Here is a 14,087-nt window from a genome sequence, read left to right as displayed (position 1 = left end):
AAAATTTCAAGATTCTAGTTTCAGTCCATCTGTCTGGGTGTTGATTCTTAGTCAGTCAGTCATTCAGTTATTTCATTACTCGATTTAAAACATAAAAATCATAACCTCCAAAAATGTCTCCATTCCATTCCAGCCATTAAAAAAATGCTTTTAAATTATTTTACTAACAGCTCTTCTCTTTCTTCTCTCTCTCATTTCAGATTCCACAACAGCACCATAACTCATATGGCACATCGAACGATCATGTTGAAAACAAATTAATTTTCCAAAATTGAAAATTTGGAAACCATACAAACCACAAAAGCAACAACAAATAAAAAGGTTCCTAAGGAGTGGCAACAAATTTGCTACCAAACTTACAACCAATCCAGCAACTGCTCTCCTTACCCATTCAAATTGCTTGCTGCTAACAGACCGAACACCGCAAAAACAACAAAACATTGGCAATGACCCTAACAACAGCTTCAGCCACAACTGCCGCCACAAATCAGCCCACCTCACTACCCCTGACGACGTCAACGGAAAGCGCCAGTAAAAAAATGGATATTAAATGTCCCGTTGCCGCCGTTGCTGTAGCTGAGGAAAATCTACCCACCTCTGAAATGGATCTCTTGGCCAAATTGGAAGCTGCCAATAAGTTAATTGAAAGCGACGCCAAATCCTTGAATTCTTTGCATTCCACACACAGTCGCAAGAATTCCGATACCAGTCAAATAAGTATTACCAGTCAGAGTGAGTATTTTTTGTCTAGTATTTTTTAAAACAATATTTAAATATTTATTTTTTTCCAGATGGCAACTCCGTAGCCGAAGAGGATATCTGGACCACATGGGCCACAATTCTAAGCGATTGGGAGGGTGCATTGAAAAGGAAAAATCCATGTGTTCGTGAATTGGTGCGTCGTGGCATACCGCATCATTTTAGGTGAGATTTTTTGAAAAAAATCCAAAACTTTTAATTTTCAAAACTAAAAATAGGGTTTAGCGGAAGTTAGACAATAACAGAGAAATTCTAGCAGATTATGAAAGTAGATCTTAAACAAGTAAAATAGTCGGTTTTGCCGACAGATGTATACCCCCAGCCTAGAGTTATAATTATTCAAAGTGTTGATCCCTTATAGGGGAGGTTCCGAAGCAGTTGGACAATATTGACAAATTCGTATCTGACCTAAGACTGATAAAATATTAAAAATTTGGACTATATCATCTATTTTCTATACTTTATATGAGATAGGTGCAAATTTTTGGAAATATGGAAATAGGCATGAGGCATCAGATGTAGCGGACCGACGTATTCCATTCATCTAATACAGATAAATTGAATGCTTATTTCGCTTTCTTTGAACGTTTTGTTTTTCAAAAATCTTGAACACTTTGTGGGGGAGGTACCAGAAGAAATGGTCCGATCTGTACTATCTTTATAACAGACCTTGTGTTGATGGAAATATTGAGATGTACCAACTCTGAATGGAATCGGATGTTAATTTCGCGTTTTATGAACTTTATGGATATTCACAATTTTGACCCTACCAGAAGGAGTGGACCGATATATTCCATCTTCACGCCATTCCTTGGGTTGATAAAATATTGTGATGTGTAAAATTCGAAGAGAACCGGAACATTTTTTCGGATTTTATGATCGTTTCGGTTATTCCAAACTTCGACCCTTTGTGGGGGAGGCACCACAAGGAATGGTCCGACCTCTATCATCTTTATAACAGATCTTGTGTTGATGGAAATACTGAGATGCGCCAAGTCTGAATGGAATCTGATGTTTATTTCGTGTTTTATGAGGTTCATGGATATTCAAAATTTTAACCCTTTGTGGGAGAGGTATCAGAAGTATTAGACCGATATATTCCATCTTCACCCAGACCTTGGGTTGATAAAAATGTTATGATGTGTGTAAATTGAAGAGAACCGGATGCTTATTTCGGATTTTATGATCGTTTCGGTTATTCCAAACTTTGGCCCTTTTTGGGGAGGTACCAGAAGGAATGATCTGATCTCTACCATCTTTATAAAAGATCGGAAGTATTGTGGTGTGCCAAGTCTGAATGAAATCGGATGTTAAACTCGAGTTTTATGAGCTTCGTGAATAGTCAAAATTTTGACCCTTTGTGGGGGAGGTACCAGAAGGAGCGTACCGATACATTTCATCTTCACACCAGGTCTTAGGTTAATTAAAATATTGTGATGTATTTTATAAGAGTTAAAATTATTCAAAATTTTGATCCTTTGTGGGGGAGGTGCTTGATGGAGTGTACCGATATTGTCCATTTTCGAACCTGACCTAGCACTGATGCAAATACTAGGATTTACAAAGTTGGAGCAAAATCGGATTTTTGCTTCTCTTTCTGTGCAGAAAATATATTTTTTGAAATTTTCGACCTTTTGTGTGAGAGGTACCAGAAGGAGTGGGCCGATGTATGTCATCTTAACACCAGATCTTGGGTTGATAAAATTATTGGGATGTGTGAAATTTAAAGACAATCGGACACGTACATCACATTTTATAAGGGTTACAATTATTTGAGATTTTGACCCTTTGTAGGGGAGGTACTTGATAAAGTAGACCGATATTGTCCATTTTCGCAACTGACCTAGCTCTGACGCAAATATTAGTATTTGCAAAATTGGATTATCGTTTCTCTTTCTGTGCAGTAAAGAAGTGGACTGATATTGCCCATCTCCGAACTCGATCTAACTTTGACAATAATATTACCATGCACCAAGTTCGGACTACTTCAAGAGTTATCGCACTAGCCAGACAGACAGGCGGACGGACGGACGTACATCTCTAGATCGACTCCAAATGTCCTGAAACGGATTTGGTCCAAAGAGACCTGTTATTTCGATGAGGCACGCTTTGGCCATATCAAATGATATATACCCTCGCTAGCCATATAATAAGCTGACCTTGAAAGAAAAACGTCCTTAAATAAACAACAAAAAAAACTTTAACTAATTTTTTCCCTCCTTCACTTTCAGAGCCATCGTTTGGCAACAGTTGTGCGGTGCCAGTGATGCAGATAAAAAACAATATGCCGAATATATAAAGGCCACATCGGCATGTGAGAAAGTGATACGTCGAGACATTGCTCGCACGTATCCAGAAGTTGATTTTTTCAAAGAAAAAGATGGACCCGGCCAGGAAGCTCTCTTCAATGTAATCAAAGCCTATTCACTGCATGATCGTGAAGTTGGATATTGCCAGGGATCTGGTTTCATTGTTGGCCTACTACTCATGCATATGCCCGAGGAGGAAGCATTTGCCGTCTTAGTACAAATAATGCAACAGCATCGTATGCGTGATATGTTCAAGCCATCAATGTCTGAATTGGGGCTGTGCATGTATCAGTTGGAGAATTTGGTACAGGAGCAGATACCCGAAATGCATATACACTTCCAGCAACAGGTTGGTCAAACTTTTTGTCGATTTTGTTTAAAATATTGTAATAAATTGTTTTCTTATTTGTCTACGCAGGGATTCCAAACAACCATGTATGCTTCCAGTTGGTTCCTTACCTTGTATACCACATCATTAAGCTTAAACATCAGCAGTCTTATAATGGATGTATTCCTTAGCGAGGGCATGGAATTTATTTTCAAAGTTGCCTTGGCCCTGTTGCTGTTGGGCAAGGACACACTGTTGTCATTGGATATGGAGGCTATGTTAAAGGTGAGTTGAAAATAGTTTTAGAAGGAGATGGAAGATTATAAATAGAAGTTTTATTGAAGGCAGGTGTCGTAAAGGATTTCTATAAATAAGCCTTTTAAGAAGTCTTCTGTTGAAAGAGAATTTTTCAAAAGGACCTATACTCAGATGCCCTTTATAAAATTGACTTCTTTGTACATGTCTTGAAAAGGGTTTTTAAGCATTGAGAGATTATGGAGGTTTCAGAAGTAAGAAAATCTTCTGGGAGATATTCCATAGATAGTCTTCAAAAAGTCTTTCTGTTGAAAGAGGACTTTTCAAGAGGGACTTATGGATGATGCCCCTTACCCATGACTTCTACAAATATCATAAAAAACGAGCTTCTTTATGCAGGTCTTGGAAAGGTTTTTAAGCATTAAGATATTATGGAGGCTTTAAGGGTAAGAAAATCTTTTGAAGAAATCTTTTAAAGATTGACGACCTAGTTAATGTATTTTAGAAGACCATTAAATACCTTCATAGGCCCTATTATACCCTCAGCCATATGGCTGGGAGGGAAGTGGACTTTTCAAGAGGGATTTGTGGAGTTCTTTTATATTCAGATACCCTTTACCCATGACTTTTACAAATATCCTAAAAAATGAACTTTTTTGTGCAGGTCTTGAAAAAGCTTTTTTAAGCATTAAGATATTGTGGAAGCGTTAAGAGTAAGAAAATCTTTTCAGAAATCTTTTGCAGATTGACGACATAGTTAATGTCTTTAAGAAGCCCATTAAATGCCTTCATAGGTCTTATCATACCCTCAGCCATATGGCTAGAGAGAGTATATATCATTTGATAAGGTCAAAACGTGCCTAGTCGAAATAACGGTTTTAAACACTAGGTCTCTTTGGACCAAATCCGTTTCGGGACATTTACAGTCGTTCTAGCGAGATCCGTCCGTCTGCCTGTCTGTCTGGCTGGTGCGCACGATAACTTTTGAAGGGAGCGATTGATTTTATCCAAACTTGGTACATCGTAATATTATTGCCAAACTAAGATCGAGTTCGGATATGGGCGATATCGGTCCACTCCTTCTGGTACCTACCCCACAAAATGTCATCATTTTCAAGAAAATATTTTACTGCACAGAAAGAGAAAGGATAAGCCGGTTTTACTCCATTTTTGCAAATCCAATTTTTTGCATCAGTATTAGATCAGGTATGAAAATGGACAAATCGGTCCACTCCATCGAGTACCTTTCCCTCCAAGGGTCAAAATTTAGAATAATTTTAACTCTTTTAAAATTTGATGTAAGTGTCTGATTGATTTCAAATTACAGACATCACAATATTTTTGTTAACCCATGGTCTGGTGTGAAGATGGAATGAATCGGTGCACAAAGGGTCAAAATTTTGAATTTTCATGAAGTTCATAAAACACGAAATTAACATCCGATTCCATTCAGACTTGACACATCACAATATTTCCATCAACACAAGATCTGTTATAAAGATGGTAGGGATCGGACCATTACTTCTGGTAATTCCCGCACAAAGGGTCAACGTTTTGAATACCCAAAACGATTATAAAACCTGAAATAAGCATCCACTTCTCTTCAAATTTCACACATCCCATTATTTCCTCTAACACAAGATCTACTGTGAAGATGAAATGTATCGGTCCACTCCTTTTAGTACCTCCCCCACAAAGGGTGAACATTTTGAATATCAATGAAGCTCATAAAACGCGAACTTAACATCCGATTTCATTCAGACTTGGCACATTTCAATATTTCCATCAACCCAAGATCTGCTGTGAAAATGGGATAGATCGGCGCACCCCTTCTGGTACCTCCAAAGGTACAAAGGTTTCAAAATTTTAAAAATAAAACGCTCATAATCTCTTCAAATTTCACACATCCGAGCATTTTAGCTGTTCTAAAGATTATAGATATCTGCCAACCCTCGCCCACAAAAGGGTCACAATTTCCAATGCATATATCTGTCATAACTTGCGAATCATGTCGGCGATTCTGTACAACTTGCTATATCTAAATATTTCTCTTAACCAGAAATCTGATAAGAATATATAATTAATCGGAATATGTATTAGACGAAGTGAAATATTTTGGTCCGCTACATTTGGTACCTCACTCATTAAATTTGCACATATCTAATATAAAGTATAGGAAGTAGACGATATAGTCCAAATATGGCACGTTGTAATGTTTATATCAGTTCTTAGGTCAGATACGAATTGGACAATATTGGCCAGCTGCCTCAGAACATCCACCATAAAAAGTCAACTGTTTTAATAATCATAACTCAAGGCTGGGGTATACATCTGTTGGCAAAACCGACTGATACTATTTATCTTGTTTTTGTAGAAATCGTTTTAGAGGATTAAGGGGCTTCTATTGATAACATGGCTCAAAATGCCTTATTTTATTATTATTTCTTTTAGAAGTCTTCTTTGGATAGAAATCCTTTTGGGGGTCTTTTGATCTCGAAGAGGTTAAAGAAATCTTCATCTGAACCTAAAAAAATATTTCTATTTATTTCTAGTATTTCCAAAAAGAACTTCCCAAAAAAGTTGAGGCCGATCCCGATGCTTTCTTCCAATTGGCCTATTCCATAAAAATCAATACGAAACGCATGAAGAAAATGGAAAAAGAATATCAAGATGTTAAGAAAAAGGAACAAGAAGAAATGGTTGAACTGAGACGTTTGCGAAGAGAAAATCGTTTACTGAAGCAACGCAATGATCTATTGGAGGCTGAGTCTGCAGAATTGGCTGATCGTTTGGTCAGAGGACAAGTGTCCAGGGCCGAAGAGGAGGAAACAAGGTGGGTTAATGTATTTCAACTCATTATGTGACTAATTTGTATTGTTTTAACTTCCAGCTTTGCTATACAAACCGAACTAATGCAGTTGCGTCGCTCTTATTTGGAAATCTCTCATCAATTGGAAAATGCCAACGAAGAAGTTCGTGGTCTAAGTTTACGTTTACAGGAAAATGTAAGTTTCATTTATGGGAAATATATATTCTTACCTTTTTTTTATAAAACTCCCAACATAATTTTGTGCTCACCACCTTTTTCGATGCCTATTTTATTTATCATTCCATCATCAAATTTCATAATGCTGTATCTAATCACCAAATTTCAATAAGAAAACCAAAATACTTCCAATTGTCTGGATATGGCTAAACAATCTATAATTAAAACCAACAACAAACGAGTATGGTTATAAATTTAGTTTAAATACTAAAAATTTAGTTATCTAAGATTCCATTATAACCATGTTCGTTTGCTGTTGTTTCTCACTCTCGGTGTATTTGTTTTTTAATACATTTCCCTTATTTGTATTCCTTCTTCTTTTATATTTTTTTGTAACAAAAATACTCTGGTTGTGGTTTACATTTTATCTGTATATGTTATTTACCAAAACACAACAAAAACACTTTATAACAAATACATACACCAACATGAAATTCCAAAAAAAATATACATACTTCAACTCAAGCAGACTGATCCTTTGGGAAGCGTAAGTAAAAATGTATAAAACCCCACACTTTTAAGAAAGGAACACCTTTCTTTTGTGTGTTCAAATGCATGTCCTGTTTTTCGTTGTTGTACTAACATAGGTATAAGTGTTTTAAATTAACAATGCAATGTATCTTCAATTTAAGATGGCTTCTGAGCTGAAGGCCAAATTCACAAAATTTTAGATGAGCTGTAAAATATGTAATGAAATACTACCAGAAGCTAGTATTTATAGGGGTGAAGATGAGCAGAAGAGTAAATTTATAAATTTCTAGAGAAGCTTTACCACTCTCATGAAATACTACCAGGAAGTAGTATTTATAGAGGTGAAGATAAGGAATAGGAGAATGTATGGAAAAGCGGAAAAATTATGATTATAGACGAGGACTTCTACACATAGCTAGATGGGCAATAAATGTCTACAAACGAAGTATAAAGAGTGTCTACAGATCTGTTTTAAAGGTCTATATCTGAAATAATAGCAGAAAAAGAAATTAAAGTCGATCTGAAAGGGAAGACGGACTGAAAGGGAGAAAGACTGAAAGGATGGTCTACAAACGAGCTAAATAAAGACGCTATAGACGAACTTGAAGCAATTTATACATAATAGCTAAATGATGTGCCTAATGACGAGCTTAACGAACTCAAAAGGGGAATCCCCCCCTAAAAAGGGTGTATATAAATGAGGTGAAAAGGGAATCCTTAGATAAGCTGGAAAGAGAGTCTACAGACTAGCTGAAAAGATTCATTTAGAGACGATCTGAAAGGAGATGATCTGATAGAGGAGTCTATAGACGTATCTGAAAGTGAAGTCTGTGGACGTGTCTGAAAGTAAAGTCTAGGCGACCAGAAAGTAAAATCTTTAGATTAGCTGATAGTGAAGTCTATGGACGAGCTGAAAGTGAAGTCTATGGACAAGCTGAAAGTAAAGTCTATGAACGAACTGAAAGTGAAGGTTAATGAGGAGTTAAAAGTAAATTCCATGGACGAGATGAAAGTGAATTTTATGGATGATGTGAAAGCAGAGTCTATAGGCGATCTAAAATTGGAGTCGATAGGCGACCCGGAAGGGGAGTCTTTAGGCGACCTGGAAAGGGAGTCAATAGTCGATATGAAAAGGGAGTCTATCGTCGACATGAAAAGGGAGTCTATAGACGAGCTGAAAAGGGAGTCTATAGGCGGCCTGAAAAGGGAGTCTATAGGCGACGTGAAAAGGGAGTCTATAGGCGACCTGAAAAGGGAGTCTATAGGCGACCTGAAAAGGGAGTCTATAGGCGACCTGAAAAGGGAGTCTATAGGTGACCTGAAAAGGGAGTCTATAGGCGACCTGAAAAGGGAGTCTATAGGTGACCTGAAAAGGGAGTCTATAGGCGACCTGAAAATGGAGTCAGTAGGCGACCTGAAAAGGGAGTCTATAGGCGACCTGAAAAGGGAGTTTATATGTGACCTGAAAAGCAGTCTATAGGCGTCCTGAAAAGTGAAGGTTATTGACGAGCTGAAAGTGAATTGTATGGATGAGCTGAAAGCAGAGTCTATTAGCTACCAAAAAATGGAGTTCGACCTGAAAATGGAGTCTATAGGCCATCTGAAAAGGGAGTCTATAGGCGACTTGAAAAGGGAGTCTATAGGCGACCTGAAAAGGGATTCTATAGGCGACCTGAAAAGGAAGTCTATAGTCGACCTGAAAATGGAGTCTATAGTCGCCCTGAAAAGGCAGTCAGTAGGCCACCTGAAAAGGGAGTTTATAGGTGACCTGAAAAGCAGTCTATAGGCGTCCTGAAAAGGAGTCTATGGGCGAGCTGAAAGTTAAGTCCATGGACGAGTTGAAAAGGGATGTCTATGGATGAGCTGAAAGTGAAGTATATCTATGGACGTGATGAAAGTGAAGTCTGTGGATGTGCCGAAAGTGAAGTGTATGGACAAGCTGAAAGTGAGTTTTAGAGCTGAAAGTCTATGCGAGCTGAAAGGGAAGTCTGCAAACGAGCTGAAAAGGACGAACTGAGAGGGAAATCTATAGAAGAGCTGAAAGTGGAGTCTAAAAGGGAAATCATTAGAAGATGTGAAAAGAGATTCTGCAGACGAGCTGGAAATTTAGTCTATAGACGAGTGGAAACCCAGCCTGGGGGAAAGGAAAGTCTATAGAAGAGCCTAAAGACGTATATATACATCAGCTGAAAGTATATAGACTCTTCCATATGTGAGCTGAAAGGGGAGACTGTGGACGATCTGGAAAGGTAGTATATAGAGCTTAAAGCGACCAGAAGATACTTTTCGAAGGCGACAACGGACAGTCAGACAGATATTATTATTTAAAGATTATAAGAAGACGTCTTTAACAACGTCTAAATATCAGCCTTTAATGGATCCCACAAGGGAGGTTTTTAAGGCGACCAGGTTGTCAAAAAGGGAGTCTATAGACAAGCTAAAAAGTGGAATCTAAAGATAAGCTGAGAAAGGAACCTACAGACGGGCTTAAAAGAAAGACTTTTTAGGCAAAGAAATTGTCGTCGGGAAGGGGGCCTTTATAGATAAATAATTGAGTCTATAGACAAGCTAAAAGTAGAATCTAAATATATGCTGATAAAAGAGCCTACAGACGAGCTGAAAAATAGACTTTTTAGGCAAAGAAATTGTCGTCGTGAAGGGGGCCTTTATAGATAAATAATTGACTTCAAATGAAACCACAAGGGAGCGTCTTAAGAAGAATAAAAGGGAATATTTTAAGACGACTGAAGTGAGACCTTTTATGACGACCAAATAGGGTATTTCAAGACAACGAAACAAATAGATTTCGAAGGCAATTGGATGGTAGTCTTTTTTAAGAAATTGGATTCCTTGAAAATAAGTAAAAGACGTTTTTAAATGCCAACAGAGTGAGCTTTTAATTAAAGTCAGAAGGGAGTCCTTGAAGGTAGGTAGAAAGTGAGTCAGAAACGAACCAAAAAAGAGGTCAATAGACAAGCCTAATATGGGTTCCATAGATGAAACGGATTATGTATACTAGCTAAGAAGGGGAGTATTTTAAGTGTTCTAAAAAGGGAGTATTTCATTTCATTTCATTTATTTACCTTACAAAGAAATATAAAATAAAAATATAAATTTCTGGAAGCATAAAGCGACAGTCTTCAAAGACGATTCAGAATAAACGAGACGTAGTCTTTAAAGTTCTATAAGGGAGGGGAAAGGAGTCTTAAAATACGATAAAACGATTTTTTTTTAAATACGACCATTAAGATCGGATTATACAAAGAAACTGAATCAAATGTAAATTTTTATAGAAAAGCTGAAAGCCATAGAATCTGTAGAGGCCGGCTTTTGACGGTGGATTTTTTATGTGTGTAAAAGGATGGTGGGTAGACAAACTGACGCTCCAAGGAGCATGAACTCTTAAACAAACAGAAGGGGATCAATAATACTAACTAGAAATTGATATTCAAAAATTTTTAAAAACAGACGTACGAAAAGAGCTCTACTTGTCCATTTCAGATAGTGAATCTTTTTGGAGACTACCGAAATGAAGTTTTAGAAGACATTTTTAATTATTTTTTACTAACCAACACAGTCCTATTATTTTGTAACTAATATTTGTTTTTCGTTTTACATTAGAATGCTTTAACCATAACAACACTACTCATGTTTTAATTAACAAATGTTTAGATAATCTAACCCAGAAAATAAAATTTATTGTTCCACTAATTATCTAATTGTTGCATGTTTCTGTTCTCCACGCCCAACTTTGATAGAGCCTTCAAAACTAACAGTTCTTTTTGTACATCCCTTTAGAACAACTCCCGTCAATCATCGCTCGATGAACTTTGCATGAAAGAAGAAGCTCTCAAGCAGCGCGATGAAATGGTCTCATGCCTACTCGAGGAATTGGTTAAGGTACGACAAAGTTTGGCCGAGAGTGAAGATCAAATACGCAACCTGAAGGCCAAAGTCGAAGAGCTGGAGGAAGATAAAAAGACTTTACGTGAAACCACACCCGACAATTCGGTGGCCCATCTACAGGATGAACTAATAGCCAGTAAATTGCGAGAGGCTGAGGCCAGTCTCTCGCTGAAAGATCTCAAACAAAGGGTACAAGAGCTAAGCAATCAATGGCAACGTCAGTTGCAGGAACAACGCAACGATCACAATTCCCACCCCGTTGATTCGACACCAAAGAAACTACTCACCAATCTCTTCGATTCATCCAAATCGAATGAACATACCCAGAAATTGGAAGAAGAATTGATGACAACCCGCATTCGTGAAATGGAAACTCTAACCGAGTTGAAAGAGCTACGTCTCAAAGTAATGGAGCTGGAAACTCAAGTCCAGGTCTCAACAAATCAACTGCGTCGCCAGGATGAGGAGAATAAGAAATTGAAGGAGGAACTGGATTCAGCTCTGATGCGTGAAAAGGAAATGGCCAACAAGGCCAGGGAACAGCAGCATAGGTAAGGAGGGGGAATTTATTTGCTTTTATTAGACATACATTAATTTGTTGTTGTTTTTTGTTTTCCCCCACCTTCAGATACTCTGATTTGGAATCTCGCATGAAGGACGAACTGATGAATGTCAAAATTAAATTCACCGAACAGTCACAGACCGTGGCCGAATTGAAACAGGAAATTTCCAGATTAGAAACAAAGGTAAGGTTTTTGACTTCAAGAAAACGAGAGTAAAGAACATATCGCTTCTTTTACCGGGTAGATGAATAAGGAGAAAGTACCCATGAAGAAAAATATTTTATAAATGAGCTGAAAGAGAAGCTTTTCTAGAGCTGGGTAGAGAGATTTAATCCGTATATAGAAGAACTTTTGGGACAACTACATTATCTAACAAAAATTGGAGATGATTAGAAAATATAAATTTTCATAGCATATGTTTTGCAATCATCTCCAATTTTTATTTTTTGTATTTATTGTTAAGATTATTTCTGCAAGGCCTATCAGAACACCTGGAACAATTGAACATTTGTTCAAAATATTTTTGTATAGAACATGGAACTAATAGTCGTCAAATATTTACAATTTTTTAACGACGATCCGACCAATATTTGTTTTTTAGGAATATTTTTTCTGAGAACATCATTGATTACAATTTTTCTGTCAAGTACAAATTATGCCAATCATGAATTCTTGAGATAATTTTTAGACAAACTAATATGCAATTAATCGTGGTTTCTTAAAGATACTCTTTAAAGACCCAATGGACAGACAATTTTGAATAATATTACTCATGGATTAAATGGACAAATGATCGTGAATTTTTAATAATATTTTAAGGGCTCAACGGACAAATTATCGTGTATTCACAAGAATATTTTTTAAAAACCTAATGGGCAAATGTCAATGTATTTTTTAGGAATATATTTTAAAGAACCAACGAACAAGTAATTATGGATTTTTGAAGATTTTTTTCAGTGCTCAATAAACAAATAATCGTAGATTTTTTAGAAATATTTTTAAGGACCCAATGGACAAACAATTTAGAATTCTTTAAAAAAATATTTTTAAGGACCCAATGGACAAACAATTTAGAATTCTTTAAAAAAATATTTTTAAGGACCCAATGGATAAATAATCGTAAATTCTTTTAAAAATATTTTTTAAGGTCCCAATGGACAAATAATCGTGGATTGTCAAAGAATATTTTCATGGGCAACATATATTCTAGGGACGACCATAGACTAACAGAATGAAATCTTTATAGACACCCATAAGGTACCAAATGTGACGTCCTTATTGAAGAACATAAGGCAGTATTTACGATTTATAGACGACAAGAAGAAAGTCTTTGCAAGAAGGTAATCTTTATAGCCCAAAAAGTCTTAATTGATGAACAGCATTAAGTCTTTCTGAACGCCATCTATGATGCCCAAAATGGAGTCTTTAATATAGGCGACTAAATTGGAGTCGTTTCCAGAACGCGATTTTTTATACCAGTAGAATAATGTTTTAATTGATGAACAGAAGCAGTCGTAATGACGGGAATGGAAAAAGTGTTTTTAAAGACGACTTAAAACAAGTTTTATATTTTTCAATGCGATTAGGAATGAGTTTTCATTGGCTACCAAAAATGGGTATTTTTACAGGACCAGAAGGATGCCTTTATGATAGTCAAAAGGAAATCTTACTAGATGACTAAAGGTGTCTTCCTAGAGAGTCAGACACATATCTTTATAGATCTTCAGGAATAAAGTATTTATAATAAGGAGGGAAGGATTTTGTTTTAAATAGCCAGAAGATAATATTAAGAAGACTATAAGACAACAATATATCACTCGAAAGGAGTACCTACATCAGACTAAAAGAAATCATTTATGACGATCCAAATTGGGTCTTTATAGACGACAAGAATGGTTTCTTTATAGACAACCAAAAGACAAAAATTTTACACAATAACAAGTTAAAAAGTATCAGTCGGTATTGCCGACAGATGCATACTCTCAGCAAATGTTCGATGATTTAAATATATATTGACTTTCGGTATGATTATTCAAATTGTTGACCATTGTTGTAGGTTGCAAAGGAATGGTCCAATATTGACCATTTTCTATCGGACCCTAAAGAAATATGATATAAATATGTGGGGGGGTAACATATAAAATATTCCGATCTCTACCATCTTTATAACATATCTTGTGCTAAGACGTGCTAAGTCTGAATGGAATCGGGTGTTGATTTCGTGTTTTATGAGCTTCATGAATATTCAAAATGTTGACCCTTTGTGGGGTAAGTACCAGAAGGAGTGGACCGATATATTCCATCTTCACACCAGACCTTGGATTAATAAAAAATTTTTGATGTGTGTAATTTGAAGACAATCGACCACTTACGTCACATATTTTATACTATTTCAAAATTATAGGGTGATGGATTTTCGCACATGACCTAGCACTGATGCAAATATGAGG

General features: G+C 36.5%; 1 protein-coding gene across 4 annotated transcripts in view; it reads left to right on the top strand.

Annotated features, from left to right (window-relative positions):
- The window catches only part of LOC101895256 (ecotropic viral integration site 5 ortholog), a 145,468-nt gene that overhangs the window by 114,331 nt on the left and 17,050 nt on the right, over positions 1 to 14,087 (top strand). For 2 of the 4 annotated variants that reach the window (XR_225604.4, XM_005184006.4), the window contains exons 2-10: positions 201 to 732; positions 792 to 924; positions 2,991 to 3,417; positions 3,487 to 3,681; positions 6,204 to 6,484; positions 6,542 to 6,656; positions 7,167 to 7,184; positions 10,967 to 11,625; positions 11,703 to 11,820. Coding sequence is in view for 2 of the 4 variants with exons in the window: in XM_005184006.4 (XP_005184063.1) it covers positions 447 to 732; positions 792 to 924; positions 2,991 to 3,417; positions 3,487 to 3,681; positions 6,204 to 6,484; positions 6,542 to 6,656; positions 7,167 to 7,184; positions 10,967 to 11,625; positions 11,703 to 11,820 (2,232 nt within the window). In the remaining 2 variants the exon portion in view is untranslated. The remainder of the gene's footprint in view (positions 1 to 200; positions 733 to 791; positions 925 to 2,990; positions 3,418 to 3,486; positions 3,682 to 6,203; positions 6,485 to 6,541; positions 6,657 to 7,166; positions 7,185 to 10,966; positions 11,626 to 11,702; positions 11,821 to 14,087) is intronic. The other 2 variants (XR_225605.4, XM_005184007.4) reach the window with 1 other exon arrangement.

The sequence above is a fragment of the Musca domestica genome, unplaced genomic scaffold, assembly GCF_030504385.1.
Source record: "Musca domestica strain aabys unplaced genomic scaffold, Musca_domestica.polishedcontigs.V.1.1 2, whole genome shotgun sequence".
NCBI lineage: Eukaryota > Metazoa > Arthropoda > Insecta > Diptera > Muscidae > Musca > Musca domestica.
This window is presented reverse-complemented; position numbering and strand designations above follow the sequence as displayed.